The 17,486-nt window shown below is 44.7% G+C and overlaps 1 protein-coding gene across 2 annotated transcripts in view; it reads left to right on the top strand.

Annotated features, from left to right (window-relative positions):
• Positions 1-17,486, top strand: part of LOC142573237 (dual oxidase maturation factor 2-like) — a 547,099-nt gene that overhangs the window by 254,140 nt on the left and 275,473 nt on the right. For both annotated transcript variants that reach the window (XM_075682837.1, XM_075682836.1), the window contains one exon: positions 10,356-10,418. In XM_075682837.1, the coding sequence (XP_075538952.1) occupies positions 10,356-10,418 (63 nt within the window). The remainder of the gene's footprint in view (positions 1-10,355; positions 10,419-17,486) is intronic.

Genomic DNA, 17,486 nt, shown 5'->3' with positions numbered 1-17,486 from the left:
ATAGCTTAGCCGCTTTTTTCGCTGACATTCCTGCTGTTATTGGAGACAGATGGAACAGTATGCAGCGTTGCCTAACGAGGCATCTCCCTTGAACCAGAAGAGTTCGTAGGCTTTCGTTTCCGGGAGCGATGTCGCCTTATCGCAGCAGAAGCATTTTCTTGTGATGGTTCGTCTCTGGTCATTTTTCTCAAGATTTTCTGCTCTTTCTTTAGGCATGGACGGTCTTTCGAGCACGCACTGTGTGACCCTTGAGAATTCGGGTACTTGAGCTCCGTTGCACGGCAAGTGTCAGTGTCGTGTTGTTCCGAACATCGCGGGCATATCGTTGAATTTCGACAGACACCAATCACGTGTCCAATTCTTCAACACCTTCTGCACTGAAGTGGTTTGGGCACGGAAGGCCGTACCACATTCCCAAGGTGATCAACCTTTCCATGTGATGGTAGACAGTCACCTTTAAACACGAGCCTTACTCAGGTCGAATTGGCAAGGCGCAGAGCTTGCAGTAAGGTTTGCCGGTGCCGAGAGGCTCGATAGTATAGCGTGATAAACAGTCAGCATCTTGATACATCCGGCCAGACTTGTACGAACGTCAAAGGTGTACTCATCATCATCATAATAATAATCATCATCATCAGCCTGGCTACGCCCACTGCAGGGCATAGGCCTCTCCCATACTTCACCAACAACCCCGCTCATGTACTAAATGTGGCCATGTCGTCCCTGCAAACTTCTTAATCTCATCCGCCCACCTAACTTTCTGCCGCCCACTGCTACGCTTCCCTTCCCTTGTAATCCAGTCCGTAACCCTTAATGACCATCGGTTATCTTCCCTCCTCATTACATCTCCTGCCCATTCGCGTTTCTTTTTCTTGTTTTCAACTAAGAAGTCATTAACTCGCGTTTGTTCCCTCACCGAATCAGCTCTTTTCTTATCCCTTAACGTTACACCTATCATTCTTCTTTTCATAGCTCGCTGTGTCGTCCTCAATTTAAGTAGAACTCTTTTCGTAAGCCTCCAGGTTTCTACCCCGTACGTGAGTACTGGTAAGACACAGCTGTTATACACTTTCCTCTTGAGGGATAGTGGCAACCTGCTGTTCATGATCTGAGAATGCCTGCCAAACGCACCCCAGCCCATTCTTATTTTTCTGGTTATTTCAGTCTCATGATCCGGATCCGCAGTCACTACCTGTCCTAACTAGATGTATTCCCTTACCACTTCCAGTGCCTCACTACCTATCGTAAACTAGTGTTCTCTTCCGAGGCTTTTAAACATTACTTTAGTTTTCTGCAAATTAATTTTTAGACCAACCCTTCGGCTTTGCCTCTCCAGGTCAGTGAGCATGCATTGTAGCTGGTCCCCTGAGTTACTAAGCAAGGCAATATCATCAGCGAATCACAAGTTACTAAGTTATTCTCCATTAACTCTTATCCCCAATTCTTCCCAATCCAGGTCTCTGAATACCTCCTGTAAACACGCTGTGAATAGCATGTTTACAGGAGGTATTCTGTACTCCTGTAACCGTTAAGCCCAGCGACCAAGCCCTCCTGTAGGATCCTTGAGTGACGAAAGCCTACAAATGGTGTGGTGGTCCGTGACGACCAAAAATGTGCCGCCAAAAAGGGCGGAATTTCGCCACAGCCCAGACTTAAGCGAGGTATTCGCGCTCAGTCAACGAAAAATTCCGCTCCGACTACGAGAGAAGGCGGCTGCCGTAGGCAGTGACACGTTCCTTGTTGTTCTGGCGCTAGGCGAGGACTGCACCTACGCCGTGGCCACTAGCGTGGCTGCGAAGTTCTGTACAGGCCGAAGGGTAAAAATGGGCCAAAATGGGTGGTGATGTAAGTAAACTGACCAAGGGGGTGAATGCGATAGCTTGCTCATGACCCCAAGGAAAAGAGACGTTGTTCTTGAGTTGGTCAGTAAGCGTCCGGACAAGGTCGGCAAGCGAGAGAGAGAAAATAATGCAGAGAAAGGCAGGGAGGTTAACCAGAGGTAGTTCCGGTAGGCTACCCTGCGCAGGGGGAAGGGTTAAGAGCGATAAAAAGAGAAACAGAGTAGAAGGGGGAGATAGAAAGAAGGGGAGACAAGCACAAACAAAGCAGAATTCTGACAAAGCCGAGGAATAAGAGCGCAAGCCGATAAAGCTCCGGACATCTCTGACTGAGTGAGGAACAGGAAAGTCTTGGACGGCACGCATATTGTCGGGGTCAGGCTTAACACAACTAGCGCTAAAAAGGTGAATAAGAATGGTGATGTGATGTCGACTGAAACGGCACTTCGAGGAGTTAGGTTGCAGGCCGGCGCGGCGAAACACACCCAGAATCGCCGACAAGCGGATCACGTGGTTCTCAAAAGTAGGCGAAAAAGAATCATATTATGTAGATAGCAAAGACAAGTAGACCATATATAGCCCCTAAGGAGAGAATCTATCATTCGCTCAAAGGTTGCGGGGGCATTAAGCAATCAAAAAGGCATAACCTTCAAATGCTAAAGTCTAACAGGTGCGACAAACGCATTCTCGCAGTCCATGAAATCAACGGTAATATGCCAGTATCCAAAGGGCAGGTCGATGAGGGAAAAGTACGTGGCGCCGTCGAAGCAGTCCACAGCGTTATTTTTTCGGGACAGTGGTTGTACGTCTTTGCCCGTGCCGTTGTTGATGTGTCATTAGTCTACACAAAAACGCCAGCTGCCGTCTTTTTTTTAGTAACACCACAGAGAACGCCATAAACTAGAAGAAGGTTCAACAAGGTCTTTTGCGAACATTTTGTCAACTTTGACTGGATCCACCCGTCGTTCGGCCAGGGAGACACGATAGGGACGGAGATGCATAGGTGTCGCAGCCCTTGTGTCGATTGGATGCTCAACAACAGGCGTTTGGCTCAAAGAACGATCGCTCCAGTCGAAAATGTCTCGGTAGTACTCCAGGAGAAGGGGAACGTCGCTAGCTTGAGCAGGAGAAAAGTCATTAGAGATCATTCCGCGAAAGTGATCGCACGGCGAACTGGTTGTGGTAGAAGTGATGGATGAACTGTTGGGACTGGAGGGATGCAACGCTAAAATTTCGCAGTCTTCGGCAACAGTGATGGTGTCGAGCGACATACCTGCCGGAATAAGTTGAGGAGAAGCATCATCATCAGCAGCAGCCTAGTTATGCCCACTGCATGGCAAAGGCCTCTCCTATACTTCTCTAACTACCCCGGTCATGTACTGATTGTGGCCATGTTATCCCTGCAAACTCCTTAATCTCATCCGCAAACCAAACTTTCTGCCTCCCCCTGCTGCGCTTCCCTTCCATTGAAATCCAGTCCCTACCCCATAAAGACCATCGGTTATCTTCCCTCCTCATTACATGTCCTGCCCATGCTCATTTCTTTTTCTTGATTTCAACTAATAATAATAATAATAATAATATTTGGGGTTTTATGTGCCAAAACCACTTTCTGATTATGAGGCACGCCGTAGTGGAGGACTCCGGAAATTTTGACCACCTGGGGTTCTTTAACCTGCACCTAAATCTAAGCACACGGGTGTTTTCGCATTTCGCCCCCATTGAAATGCGGCCGCCGTGGCCGGGATTCAATCCCGCGACCTCGTGCTCAGCAGCCCAACACCATAGCCACTGAGCAACCACGGCGGGTGATTTCAACTAAGATGTCATTAACTCGCGTTTGTTCCCTCACCCAATCTGCTCCTTCCTTATCCCTTAACGTTACACCTATCATTCTTCTTTCCATAGCTCGTTGCGTCGTCCTCAATTTAAGTAGAACCCTTTTCGTAAGCCTCCAGGTTTCTGCCCCGTATGTGAGTACAGATAAGATACAGCTGTTATACATTCTTCTCTTGAGGGATAATGGCAAGCTGCTGTTCATGATCTGAGAATGCCTGCCAAACGCACCCCAGCCCAATCTTATTCTTCTGATTATTTCAGTCTCATGGTTCGGATCTGTGGTCACTACCTGCCCTAAGTAGATGTATTCCCTTACCACTTCCAGTGCCTCGCTACAAATCGTAAACTGCTGTTCTTTTCTGAGACTAGTAAACATTATTTTAGTTTTCTGCAGATTAATTTTTAGACCAACCCTTCGGCTTTGCTTCTCCAGATCAGTGAGTATGTATTGCAATTGGCCCCCTGAGTTACTCAGCTAGGCAACATCATCAGCGAATCGCAAGTTACTAACGTATTCTCCATTAACTCTTATCCCCAATTCTTCCCAATCCAGGTCTCTGAATACCTTCTGTAAACACACTGTGAATAGCATTGGAGAGAACGTATCTCCTTGTCTGACGCGTTTCTTTATTGTGATTTTGTTGCTTTCTTTATGGAGGACTACGGAGGCTGTGGAGCCGCTATAGATATCTTTCAGTATGTTTACGTATGGCTCGTCTGCACCCTGATTCCGTAATGTCTGCATAACTGCTGAGGTCTCGACTGAATCAAACGCTCTTTCGTAATCAATGAAAGCTATATAGAAAGGGTTGGTTATATTCCGCCCATTTCTCTATCACCTGATTGACAGTGTGAATATGGTCTATTGTTGGGTAGCCTTTACGGAATCGTGCCTGGTCCTATGACGGACAAAAGACTAAGGTGTTCCTGATACTATTTGCAATTACCCCAGTAAATACTTTGTAGGCAACGGACAGTAAGCTGATCGGTCGATAATTTTTCAAGCCTTTGGCGTCCCCTTTCTTACGGGCTGAAGGCGTTGTTGGCTAGGGGAGGTAGGTCGAGCTGCAAGAGGCCAGTCGCACAGTCAATTAGAGCAGAATTAGTTGTTAGACAGTCCATACCAAGTATAACGTCATAACGACATCGCTCACCCGCCGTGGTTGCTCAGTGGCTATGGTGTTGGGCTGCTGAGCATGAGGTCGCGGGATCGAATCCCGGCCACGGCGGCCGCATTTCGATGGGGGCGAAATGCGAAAACACCCGTGTGCTTAGATTTAGGTGCACGTTAAAGAACCCCAGGTGGTCAAAATTTCCGGAGTCCTCCACTACGGCGTGCCTCATAATCAGAAAGTGGTTTTGGCACGTAAAACGCCAAATATTATTATAACGACATCGCTCAACAACGGCAAATAAAACAGAAGTTGGGTAACTGGCAATGGTGATGCGGGCGGTGCACATTCCGAGGGCGACGGGAGTTCCTCCATCGGCCACTCTTAGAACACGGGACACAGCAGGTGTGACCACCTCCTTTAGGCGACGGCGAAGACCAGAGCTCATGAGAGAAATATGAGCCTCGTTGTCGACAAGTGCAGAGATGGTCACGCCATTAGCGTCAACGTCGGGCATACACCGTCCAGTCCACAGATTAACTAGAGGGTTTGGGGGCTGAGTCGTGGCTGCAGCGTTACCTCCTGGCACTGCATTGCCTAGTTTTCCGTTGTAAACGTGACCGGTGACCTATAGGTGACGGGGAGTGGCTGGACCATGTCGTGGCAGCGTCAGGGTTGCGTGGTTCTGCCGCACATGGTTGCTCAAAAGGGCTGCGATCATGGCGCCGAGCATGGGCAACGGATGGAGTTAGTTGTGAGAACGACCAGTGGTCTTCCGCGACCAGGTCGTTGTCTCCTCGCCACCTGCGCCCGTGACGTCACAGACTTTCTCCTGCACGACTTCATCTTGCTTCGTAGCACTTCGCAACAGCTGCTTACTGACCGCGGTCGTAACTTTCTGTCAAAAGTTATCGCAGGCATTGTGTGTTCCTGCTCCACTCAAACCAAGCTGATCACCTCATACCATCCTCATACCTATTCACTGAGGGAGCGGTTGAAACGTACTTTGAAAGAGATGTTGTCCATGTACGTTTAGAAGGAGCACTATGACTGGGACATTGCCATTCCTTTGGTCACATTTGCCTACAACTCTCCTCGCCACGACACCGTGGTATTTTCTCCATTTTATGTATTGTATGGTCGCCAACCCACCTAGCCCCTTGGTGCTGCACTTCCTCCTGTCGCGACCCCATCAAGCGAGTATGCACACGACGCCATCTACGCCAGCCTGCACGTACTCGACTGACGGGCTCGCAAGCGTTTGTACAACGCCCGCCACCGCGACGTACAGTTTTCGCCTGGTGTACTAGTGCTCCTGTGGTCAGCCTGTCGTCTTGTGGGGCTTTCAGGGAAGCTCCTTTCTCGGTACATGGGCCCCTACCGCGTGCTGCACCAGGTGACACCAGTGACCTATGAAATTGCGCAGGTCAATTCTACCTTACCCTCTACTCCAGCATCCAGTGATGTCGTGCGCGTCAGTAGGCTCAAGGCCTACTACACTGCTCTCCAACCCGGCCCTTGGTTGCTCCGGGACGGCGCTTTTGCCGCCAGGCGTTGTGCTACGGACAAGTATATCCGATGTCCATTGAGGAATAGGCTAGTGGTGCGGATAAGACGACGATGATTAGCGGCTATCGCCGGCCTTTTGGTCAAGCGCAGCGTATTTATCTGTAATTATGCTTCTATATAGCGTCGCCTCTGCCTCTTCCCACGTAACAATATTATGCCGTAGTTATTATGAGAGTGGTCGAATGAGTGGTATAGCGAGATTAATTTGTTTTGTGTAAGTAGACATGAGTTTTAATGAGAATGCGAATACTGCATGCTACATTCTTTTTACGTGAGAAATATGATATTCTTAGTTCAAGTTGCAGTCAAGAGAAATTCCCAGGAAAGATGAGGATGGACTGCAGAGATAGCGTGCAAGCCAAAAGTTAAAGAAAGAAAGGATGCCGAATGTTGTTGATGTGAGGAAAATACAACTTTAGTCTTGGGGGCCTTAACAGATATTATGTTAGCATTACGCGAACTTAGCAGATCACCTGTATAGTACATCACACATCTACTCATTGAGCTGCGTTCCTCTTAGAGGCGGGTATTACACTAATTACACTATTTATTTACGAATAAACAAAAATCACTAATTTACTTTCTTTGTTTTTCAGCGCACATGTGGAAAGATACGAATAGAAGTAAGAAACATCCAAGGCATATCCACTTGTAATAATTGAGGAGCTAGTACCAGTTTTGGGATACGTGCTATATAAGTTGTGTCAAACTGCATTTCTATTTGCGTAGTCTAACAAGTTTTAAGCGCGAACAAAGACGAGACAACGAGCAACAGACACGAGCGCTTGCTTCCAACTGAATTTAATGCAGAAAACCGTAAATTTTATACCTGTTGCAAGAAAGTTACATGTTACAAGAAAGCAGTATTACAAGATAAGGGAGAAAACCGCTACGTGTAGAGAGAAACGTTCACCAAACGTGGGACGTTAGCAAGTTAACGACTCATCAAAACACCGCGAACGCCTGTCGCACCAACCGTCACATTCCAAGAAAGTCAGTTATTATTATTATTATTATTATTATTATTATTATTATTATTATTATTATTATTATTATTTGTTTTGAAAACATATGTACATTCGAAAGGAAAGGGCAAGCGAAGAGCAGGCTGGCAACCGCCACCGGAAGAGCCACAATGCCGGCCTCCTTCTCAGAAAGGAGGCGACAGAAACATAAAAATGAGAGACAGAAAGGAGGGGAGGAAAGGAGAAAAAATAGCAATATGAAAAATGGCAAACAATAAACTAGAACACGCAGTACAGCTCACACACAGTAGGTCTGTAGGCCACTGCAGGTCACGCTGCTGCAGAAAGTCCGTTCATTTTCTGATATGACACAGAAGGTTTCTGACGCATGCGTACTCGACGTCCCGTTAAATTTCTTCTGCTTCGACTATAACTGGAGAGCGAACATCATTGTGCTTTAAATTATCGTGATGACTTCAAACACTGGGATACAATCAAGACAATTAAAACGTAAAGCCAGAAAACCAACAACGTGCTGAACAAAAAAGGCATTTTAATACTAGTTGTGGCTGTGCCCCAGTGTTTGAAGACGCCACAGTAAATTACAAGCCCAGTGATGTCCGCACTCTAGTTATAGTCCAAGCTTCTGGAATTAAAAGGGAGGTCGAGTGAGCATGTGTCAGAAACCCGCTGTGTCATTATCAGGAAAGGAACTGACTTTGTTAGAATGCGACGGCTGGTGGGATAGGCGTTCGCGGTCTTTCGATGACTCGCTGGGTTACTTACGCCCCACGTTTGGTGAAGGGTTTGTTCCCACACGTAGCGGTTTTGTCCCTCATAATACTATGTTCTTGTATCATGTATAAAATCATTGGTTTACGCATTAAACTCATTTGGAAGTTCTTGTTCTTTTTCCCTAGTGAAATGACACAACCCACTCTTGGGGATCAGCCATGCATCGGGTGTTGAAGGAACCGTTAGCATTTTTTAATAGGTTAGCGTTAGATAAAATAAGTATTTTGCAAATGATATTTAAAGTGTCTACTGCTACAGGTATAAATAATCAATTCCTTAGATATTTTGTTAGTTTTGTGAAGATTATAAGGATTTAGAAGAATTCTAACCTAACATGCAATTCGTTTTGTTTCACTTAGAAAAAAGCAGAGGGCTTCACAAACGTTCCTGTGCTTGTAACCCAGTACGGTAGCCCCAAAGGAAAGAGTTACAGGAAGAGTCAAATTCAAGCAAAGCTTTTGGAAGCTTTCTTCTAAAAATCTTTTCCGTTGAGTAATGAAACGGCGGAATGTCAAAAAAGTGCTCCAGAGATTCACTCTCATTGCGTAAAGGACACAAAGGCGATGCAGCCGGACGAAACCTGTGGAGGTAAAAGTTCGGTGGGGTGACTCGGCACCGTAGTCTTGTAACCGTTACTTCAATTTTTCTAGGTGAGCAGCATTTTTTGTGCCAAGCTAAACTGAGATGCGGGAAACCAGAGGTTGCCAATGGTCATTGAGCAAACTTATTGGTAGTAGTATATTTTCTGAATCGCGTCGCAGTGATGAAAGCTGACGAAGGTAAAATAGGGATTACAAAGCCATCGTGGGATGCTACTTCAAGTGTATCTGCATATTCGTTCAAGGCTACACCTTTGTGGCTTTGCACCAACAATAAACGAATGAGACCTAAGTGTCTTTGGAGAAGAGAATAGAAAGTTTTTAATGAATCTGAAAATTTGGGTGGAGTTAGTAAAAACAGACAGACGGGCAATGAGTTGAAAATATGGGTGATGACAGAGATGGTGGTAATTAGCGTAAAGCTAAGACAATTTCCAACAATTCCGCCTGAAGGCGTGAAGGCGTGAAGTCAGATAGGCGAATCGAAAAAGACCAATTGCGATGCGGTCATACAATGCGCACACCTGCCTTTTCTTCACAGACTGAAGCATCGGTTGCTATAACGGTCTTTGTATCCAGGTGTGCAATGTGGTCTTCCAGAATACTATTGAGATATTGATAGAGAAGATGTTTACCATTATTCGGCAAAAATATCATCAAAGTCAGTTTTAGCATCTGGAACCGAGGAATTCAGTAAAGCCACCGCGCGTGGAAGAATGATTGAATGAGTCCAATAGTTTTTGAGCGAGACGAACAACTTGTTGACAACTTGAGTGATACCACACAGAGTAAAAAATTGAGACCGGTTTATTATTAAAAACATATTGTGATCTGCTCTATGGTGATTCGTGTATCTTTAGAAAGGTTTGTACTGTTAGGATTTGAAATCACATGAGAAGAGAAGGAAGGCGCGCTTCTTCATACAGGATATCGTTAACGACAAATTTAGGAAGCCCAAGACTTAGGCGTATCGCCTCTCGTTCTTATAGAGTCAGAAGCCGAATTTCGTAGACAGGTCCGCCAGAAAGCAAAGCGCAGCCAAATTCTATTATCGGGCGAGCATACATAAAATAGATCATAATGAAAACATGCCGATGCAGCCCTGATCTATTGCTGCTGAGTCTACGCTGCATTGTCCTTGTTACTCGTCGTCTGGTCTTCGTTCGCGCTTGAAACATATTAGACTGTGCAATACCAACTAGCCAAAACTTGCACCCTTCTAAGTTTCTTTGCAACTTCCTCCAGTTTAAACAAACAAGCAGACAAGTGCGAGTAAAAAAGTTGGAACGACAATGAGCGCAGCAGAAACTTCCAATTGTTTCATATATTTTACAAGCTTCTGTGTGCATTAACTGCCCATAACATAAGTACAGTGTTGGCCTTAAAACGATCTGCGTAATCTCCGCAACTGTTGAAGTGCGCTTTAGTTTACCTTGTAATATTCCAATGTGTTTTTCACAACGTCTTGTCAACATAATTAATGAATCTCAGAATATTCATCAAACCTGTAAGCACCGACTCTGCATTCACTCTGAAAGACTAACCTACGAGGTGCCTAGCCTCCTCGTAGAGGGCATACTCCTCTACTTTTTTTTCCTGTTTCATCTCGATTCATTTCTGTCGTTTTGTTTTTTGCAGCTATGCCAAGGTACAGCAAGAAAGAAGAGATCAACTTCAATGAGAGGTTCACGTGGCTTGGACGTAAGCTTCACCATTTAATTTACCTCACAACGTCGGAAGTCTGCGCCAATGTTTGTGTGGTTTCGAACGAATGCCGTTTCCTTTTTTTCTTATCTCAGCAACGGCAGCGAATAAGGTATAAAAACGGCTAGCTCGTAATCCATACTCAAGCGACTACAGTACAGAAACAGGCGAAGGAACAGACACAGCGTTTGCGTCTGCTATGCGTGCATACATGCGTGAATGAACGAATGTATGAACGAACGAATTTTACTTTTTTTCGTGAGAATACATGAGACATGACCATAACAAAGAGCCACGTGGCTTGAATATGTTTGAGGCCCGGCGACAGGCGCGGCAAACAGCAGCACAGCACCATAGTACCTTCACTCTAAAGAAGGAAAAAAACAAACAAAAATGAAGATCTTTGCGCCCATCATACAAATGAGCTCACGATCGGCATACTATACACAGACAAAACACATGAACTAAAAGCAGAAAGCTTATACACGCTAAGATTATATTTAAATATTTCGACGCTGAACAATTTAACTAAAATGGTTCGAAGGCTTTTCCCATTTGTACTAACATGAACAATGTTTTTCTTTACATAATATTTCATTTACATTTGCAGTACTGACACTTTCCATTAATAACACAACAGGCGCGCATACTATGGGTGCACAATGCACGTAACACATTAGATAAGCACATACGTGATGGAAAAAATCACCTGAACATTGCATACGTTTAGCAATAGCTGAATAAGGACAATGCATAGAAATAATAATAAGTCACATCGCATCAAAAAATATCAGTCGTGCTCGTGCGTTACGTAGAACAATTCTAAGGGTTATGAGTTTTTGTTTAGAGCCTCCAATCTTACACGAAACCCAGACAAAGTTAGTTCTTGTGATAACGTGATCTTATCAAGTCAAATCAAATGAAATTTTTATTCGACATTGTGTGTACGATGTCAGGAGCATGGAAAAAAGCCATAAGAAATGGATTGACAGGGCATGTGCTCCCTACAATATATGTGCATATTTACGTAAGTATGCCTAAAACAAATAAAAATAATTTATATACAATTTAAAACAATGTCGCATCACTAATCAAATATGCGCAAGGAACAACTGTCAGTTAGTCTATGCATGATGAATGCAAATAAAAAATTCCTAACGGTTGGACAGCTTGACCAAACTAAAGTACAAGAAACATGCTTCCTTGCTTCCCATCAGACTACAGTGGCACCGCAAATATACAAAAGGTAAAAGAAAGTTGCGCACAATTTCAAAGGTGCAAAGGATACCACCGAATAAGAAATATTACTGTTTTTTTTTAGTTCAGCAATGTTGATAGCACAAAAGATAACTCCTCGTGTGCGTAGTTGATTCGTCTATGCGCAACATACCATCTCTTAGAGTTTCTTGTATCATATCTGATAGTTTAAGCTTAGTTTTGATAGCTTCGGTATGAACTTATTACACTTCTTCATTTCTATGTTGCGTTGCTTAAGTAGCGTGACAGTGCAAACCGAATGAATGTTGTGGACGCCAAGGCTCAGGAAAGCGGTTCCGCACCGTAAGCAGAGCTGGAAGCATCACGAACGGCTTTCTTCTGCGGAAGATATAGTTTCCTGATATTAGTTTCTGGTGTATTTCCTTAGGCTTGAAAGGAGTGGTTAATTTGCGATAGGAAAAGAAAATTATCAATTACTAATTTTACCTTCGTCGGTAAAAAGAAACGTAGTTTATTTAGTACTCCAACAGTGCGTGCGAGTTGTTTTTTTTAACCTCATCTAAATGCTCTGTTCATCTTACATGCTCTTCAACTATGACACAGAGGAGTTTTAGCTGAGTTGACAATGCGAATGATGAAGACACCGATTTGAAGATGCCTTGACTGTTTCTCACCTTATTTTACGGCCGGAAATGTGCGGCCTTTGTTTTAGTGCTGTCTAGAACAAGGCAAATCACGGTACTCATCTCCTTTAGCTTGACTAGGACACGGTTGACGTAATCTGTCAGATTTTCGATGATGTGTAAATATCACGTTCTCATCATCTGTATACATGATAAGGTGAGTTGATTCCTCCATTCTTACAATTTCATTGATGTAAATAATAAATAACAGAGCTACAAGGATGCTTCCTTACGGTACGCCAAGCGTTGCTGCGTGGATTTAAAACGTTGCGTTATCTGTGACAACTTTCTGGAATCGAGATTTGAGGGACATGTCAATTTAAGCAGAGGAGCAACACCACTGAAACCGTAGTGACCGTATCTATATATATATATATATATATATATATATATATATATATATATATATATATATATATATATATAGTGCAGTGCGGATGATGCGAGCACATGCCTGAGAGAAGTCTACGATGACCCCAAGACCTAGTAATATGTCTTCTATACCTGCCGAATAACTTCGTTCTGTGTCAAAAGCACCGCCTCAGTTCGTAAGCCCTTCCTGAAACCAAATTGTGGCTTGGATAATATGTTGCACTTTTCACAAAATGATGCCATTCGCTCAGTGATCAGTTTTTCTATATCCTTAGAAAACACACGAAGTAACGATAATGGCCTGAAATTCGATAATCTACTTTTGCCTCCGCCTTTAAATAATAGGCTAACTTTTACAAGTTTCATTCGTCTAGGAAAGGCGTCTTGCGAGAGAATATGGTTGTGCATTTGTTCAGAGATGGCGCTGATTAAATTTACTCTGTAATTCATCGGTCGGATTTGTATGTTCTGAACGTCGCATAATTTACTACTTTAAGTTAAAATTGTCACATGCTTAAACTTCACCAGCATTTGTGGCGAATGAACAGGCGCCCTCGGAGTTTCGTCCAGGCCATAATAGTCTAGGACGCGTTGGTCATAAGGTTTGCTTCCGGGTAACACAGAAAGGCTGTTGAATACTGCGAGGAAATAAATGTACTGCGCGAAATTCAACTGAAGGACGTAGAAAGGAACACGGCCAATCGCCATCATCGTAGCGCTTGTCCCTTGCTGCGTCCTTGTCTTCTGCGCAGGCCGTCTCTTTTCCCGCAGTATGACCCTCTCAAAAACAACTCCTGTTGAATAGTTTAGATAATAGCGCCCCTCATACCGATGTGTAGTTTATAACTAATTCGAGTGGTTGTGCATGTTCCCATTCACGACCAAGAAGAATGTGTTACTGCTTACATATTGGTTCAGTGGGTTATAACGTTTCCTGAATAAATAAATTTTCGAAGTGATTTCGCTTGGCATCAATTGGGGATTTATACAGTTTATTGCGAAACTTCCTAAAAGTACGCGGATCCCGTATGTGTCTAGTCTCATGAAAACGACTCATATTTCTGCCTTACCAATCGCAGTGAGTGAGCCGTTATCCATGCTTTCGGAGCCTTTCTTACGCTGTGGGGGTTACCAAATGAATTTTTTCTGATAATCTGCATTGAATTTGGTTAAGAAAATATTCTTGGAATATTCTGGGTTTGAAGCACTCAAAAGTTCTTCTCAGATAATGGTGAGAACTTATTCCGAAATAATTCCAATGTTCCGATTTCAATGGCGGCCTGTCCTGTCCCAGAGATTCTTAGCACCCTCTGCTGCGTCACAGGTCTGACCGCCGCCTTGGTCAGTTGCTTCGCACTTGCTGGAGACTCAGGGACCGGGGTTTGATTGTTGTATTCCTATAGGAGGTTGTGGTCAAGTACTGCACCAGGGTGGCCAATCCTGCTCTGGTGAGGGAGTGCGTTACCGGTTCTGAACACCGGAATCAGGCCGCACTCCAGGCCTGTTTATGCAATTATATCAACACGCGGATTTTTTTTAGTCCGGTGTAAAATCGCACGGCGCCAGGATTCGAACCACGGTCCTCTCGCCCGCGAGGCGGATGCTCTACCTCTACGACACCGCTGCGCCCTGGCAACGTTTAACGCTAGAACGTTATCTAGTGAGGCGAGTCTAGCAGTGCTATTGGAGGAATTAGCGGGCAGTAAATTGATTATAATATGGCTCAGTGTGGTTAGGAGGACAAAAGATGCATATAAAGTTCTAAAAGCGCGCATGTCCTTTCCTACACGGGCTTAGCGGAGAGACGAGAACTAGGAGTTGGATTCCTGATTAACAAGGATATAGCTGGTAACATACAGAAATTCTATAGCATTAACGAGAGGGTGGCAGGTCTTGTTGTGAAACTTAGGAAGAGCTACAAATTGAACGTCGTACAGGTCTATGCCCCTGCATCCAGTCATAATGACGAGGAAGTCGAAAGCTTCTACGAAGACGTGGAATCGGCGATGGGTAAAGTCACAACAAAATACACTATACTTATGGGCGACTTCAATGCCAGAGTAGGCAAGAAGCAGGCTGGAGGCAAGTCAGTGGGGGAATATGGCATAGGCTCTAGGAATAGCAGGGGAGAGTTATTACTAGAGTTTGCAGAAGAGAATAATATGCGGATAATGAATACCTTCTTCCGCAAGCGGGATAACCGAAAGTGGACGTGGAGGAGCCCGAATGGTGTGACTAGAAATGAAATAGACTTTGTACTCTGCGCTAACTCTGACATCATACAAGATGTAGACGTGCTCGGCAAGGTGCGCTCTAGTCACCATAGGATGTTAAGAACTCGAATTAGCCTAGACTTGAGGAGGGAACGGAAGAAACTGGTACATAAGAAGCCGATCAATGAGTTAGCGGTAAGAGGGAAAATAGAGGAATTCCCGATCAACCTACAGAAGAGGTGTTCGGCTTTAACTCAGGAAGCGGACCTTAGTGTTGAAGCAATGAACGACAATCTTAAGGGCATGTATAAGGAGTGTGCAATAGAAGTCGGTGGTAACTGCGTTAGACAGGATACCAGTAAGCTATCGCAGGAGAATAAAGATCTGATTAACGAAAGCCAATGTATGAAAGCCTCTTACCCTAGAGATAGAATAGAACTGGCAGAATTTACAAGTTATTTACCAACGGAAGACAGCTGACACAAGGAAGTATAATGTGGATAGAATTGAACATACTCTCAGGAACGGAAGAAGCCTAAAAGCAGTGAAGAAGAAAATAGGAAAAGGCAAGAATCAAATCTATGCATTAAGAGACAAAGCCGGCAATCTCATTACTAATATGTTTGAGTTTCTTCAAGTGGCTGAGGAGTTCTATACGCGTAGTGCGCGCCGATGGACGCGCCACTGGTGGCGGCCTTGCTTACAACACACGGGAGAGGATCAGGCGCGCGCCGTAGTTTGTTTTGTCGTTGACCGTGCTTCTCCGTCTTATTCACGTTTTCAGAGCAAAATAGGCAACACCCTTCACATGTGTGGGGTAGCCAAAGCTTCAAGGAATGTCCAAGTATTTTTGCACGGTGGGGTGCTCAAATACCGGCGAAAACGTGCCGGCGATACGCTTCTAATCATTCCCTGCAAAGCCTCATCTGCGGGAGCAACGGTAGCAAAAATGGATCGTCGCTTCGTAGGGAAAGTTCTTGTTCTCATCCTTTCCTTTGTCTCGTCGGTGTTTTTTTTTCTTACTCGATCATAGTTAGACTCGTAAGCGACGAAGGTCGTCTGCAGTGCAGACGGCATTTCGCTCAAGTTCGGAATGCCGTTTGCCGCTTATATTGTTTTCCGCTTCTTTACCGCGTTGCGCTAGCTAAAGGCAGCACGACTGCACGAGCGCATTATGTTGTATGTTAAAGCTACTGAAGTTTTCAAGAACTGAAATTGGTGGTTTTATGTGGCCCGGTAAATGCTCGCACCAGCTGTCGTGCACTTCCTGTCTTTACATCTGTTTTATGTGTGGCTTCGCGCATGTTTAACTGTTGCTAGTTGCTTTGTGCATAACTCTTGTTCATTCTTTTGAGCTGCGAGGTTTTCACCCTGCCTCGTTTGTGAAGGGTATAAATCACGCTGTGTCTTATCGGAATGATACCAAGGAAGTGCTTCTTTAACAGCTTTATTCTTTTCGCCCTAGGGCGTCTTAGATATTGTGTATTTTTTAAATGTGTTTATAAGATAGGTAGTTCAGGGCGAGAATTGCTAATAGTTGCTGCATATGGTATTTTTGTTCCATTTCTCGCATAAAAGTTCGCTTCGCGTTTGGGAAGTCATCACACCTCGATGCGGCCTGAGCAGACTTAACAAGTCGAGCGATTTGTTTGTTTCACAACGTAGTCCTTCTTGCATGTGAATTTTGTACTCACCCGAATTGTTTCTTATTATGCTTACGCTGCAGAGGACTAGACCCGGCCTTGCCACCAGCGCTCATCTACTTTGACTGGCGCTGCTCTGCCTTTAGATATATCGTGTACCACCTCTCTCTAGTAATATAAAAAAGTATCGAAAAGTTATTGAGACTTTAGCTTTGTACCTTTCCAAGCAGCTCCCTTGAGGACCTTAAGATCTCAAACACTGCAGCGGAAACGGCAGTTCATCGGCGTATGCAGCAGAATTGCATCGGCGGTACAGCACTAACACGCGCTTTTATTAACCCGTGCGTTTAGTGACTTCGCTGACTATTGTACGCGTTTCCACCAATAAATTCGCAATTACTCTTCTTGAGGCGACTTCTACTGCACTCATTGGGCGATGTCACATGTATTCATCGGCAGAAAAATCACAACGGCATATGCAGACATCGCACCGTGCGGATTTGTTTGATATAAGTCTGCACTAACGACGGGTGCTAATTATTGAGGCACAGAAGCAGCATTACGGCAAGGGTAGAATTAAAAAAAGAACGATCGAGAGATCGCCTTAATCAACACAATTGATCGTCTAGTTAACATGAGCTTCACTTCATGTAAATGGTGTCCGTGGCGTTTGGCCGCGGGACGCACCTGGCACGTATGTGGACATGTTGTCCCAAACACTGGTAACATCTTGTTCATACCCGCTCCCACAGCGGTCAGCGTCTTCCCTACAGCTCTCACCGCAAAAGCAGCAGCCTGGCACCTGAACAAAGGAGAAATCGCAGCCGCGAACTTCAGCCATCCTTGCTGCAAAGAGTTGTCGTCTGCTACTGCTCCCTCGCGTACTGTTGGAAGCGCCCGCTAGGTGGCTATCAGTGCCGCCTCTATAGGCGATGC

This window comes from Dermacentor variabilis, chromosome 2, assembly GCF_050947875.1.
Source record: "Dermacentor variabilis isolate Ectoservices chromosome 2, ASM5094787v1, whole genome shotgun sequence".
NCBI classification, from domain to species: domain Eukaryota; kingdom Metazoa; phylum Arthropoda; class Arachnida; order Ixodida; family Ixodidae; genus Dermacentor; species Dermacentor variabilis.
Note: the sequence above shows the minus strand (reverse complement) of the source record. Positions and strands in the feature narration are given on the sequence as shown.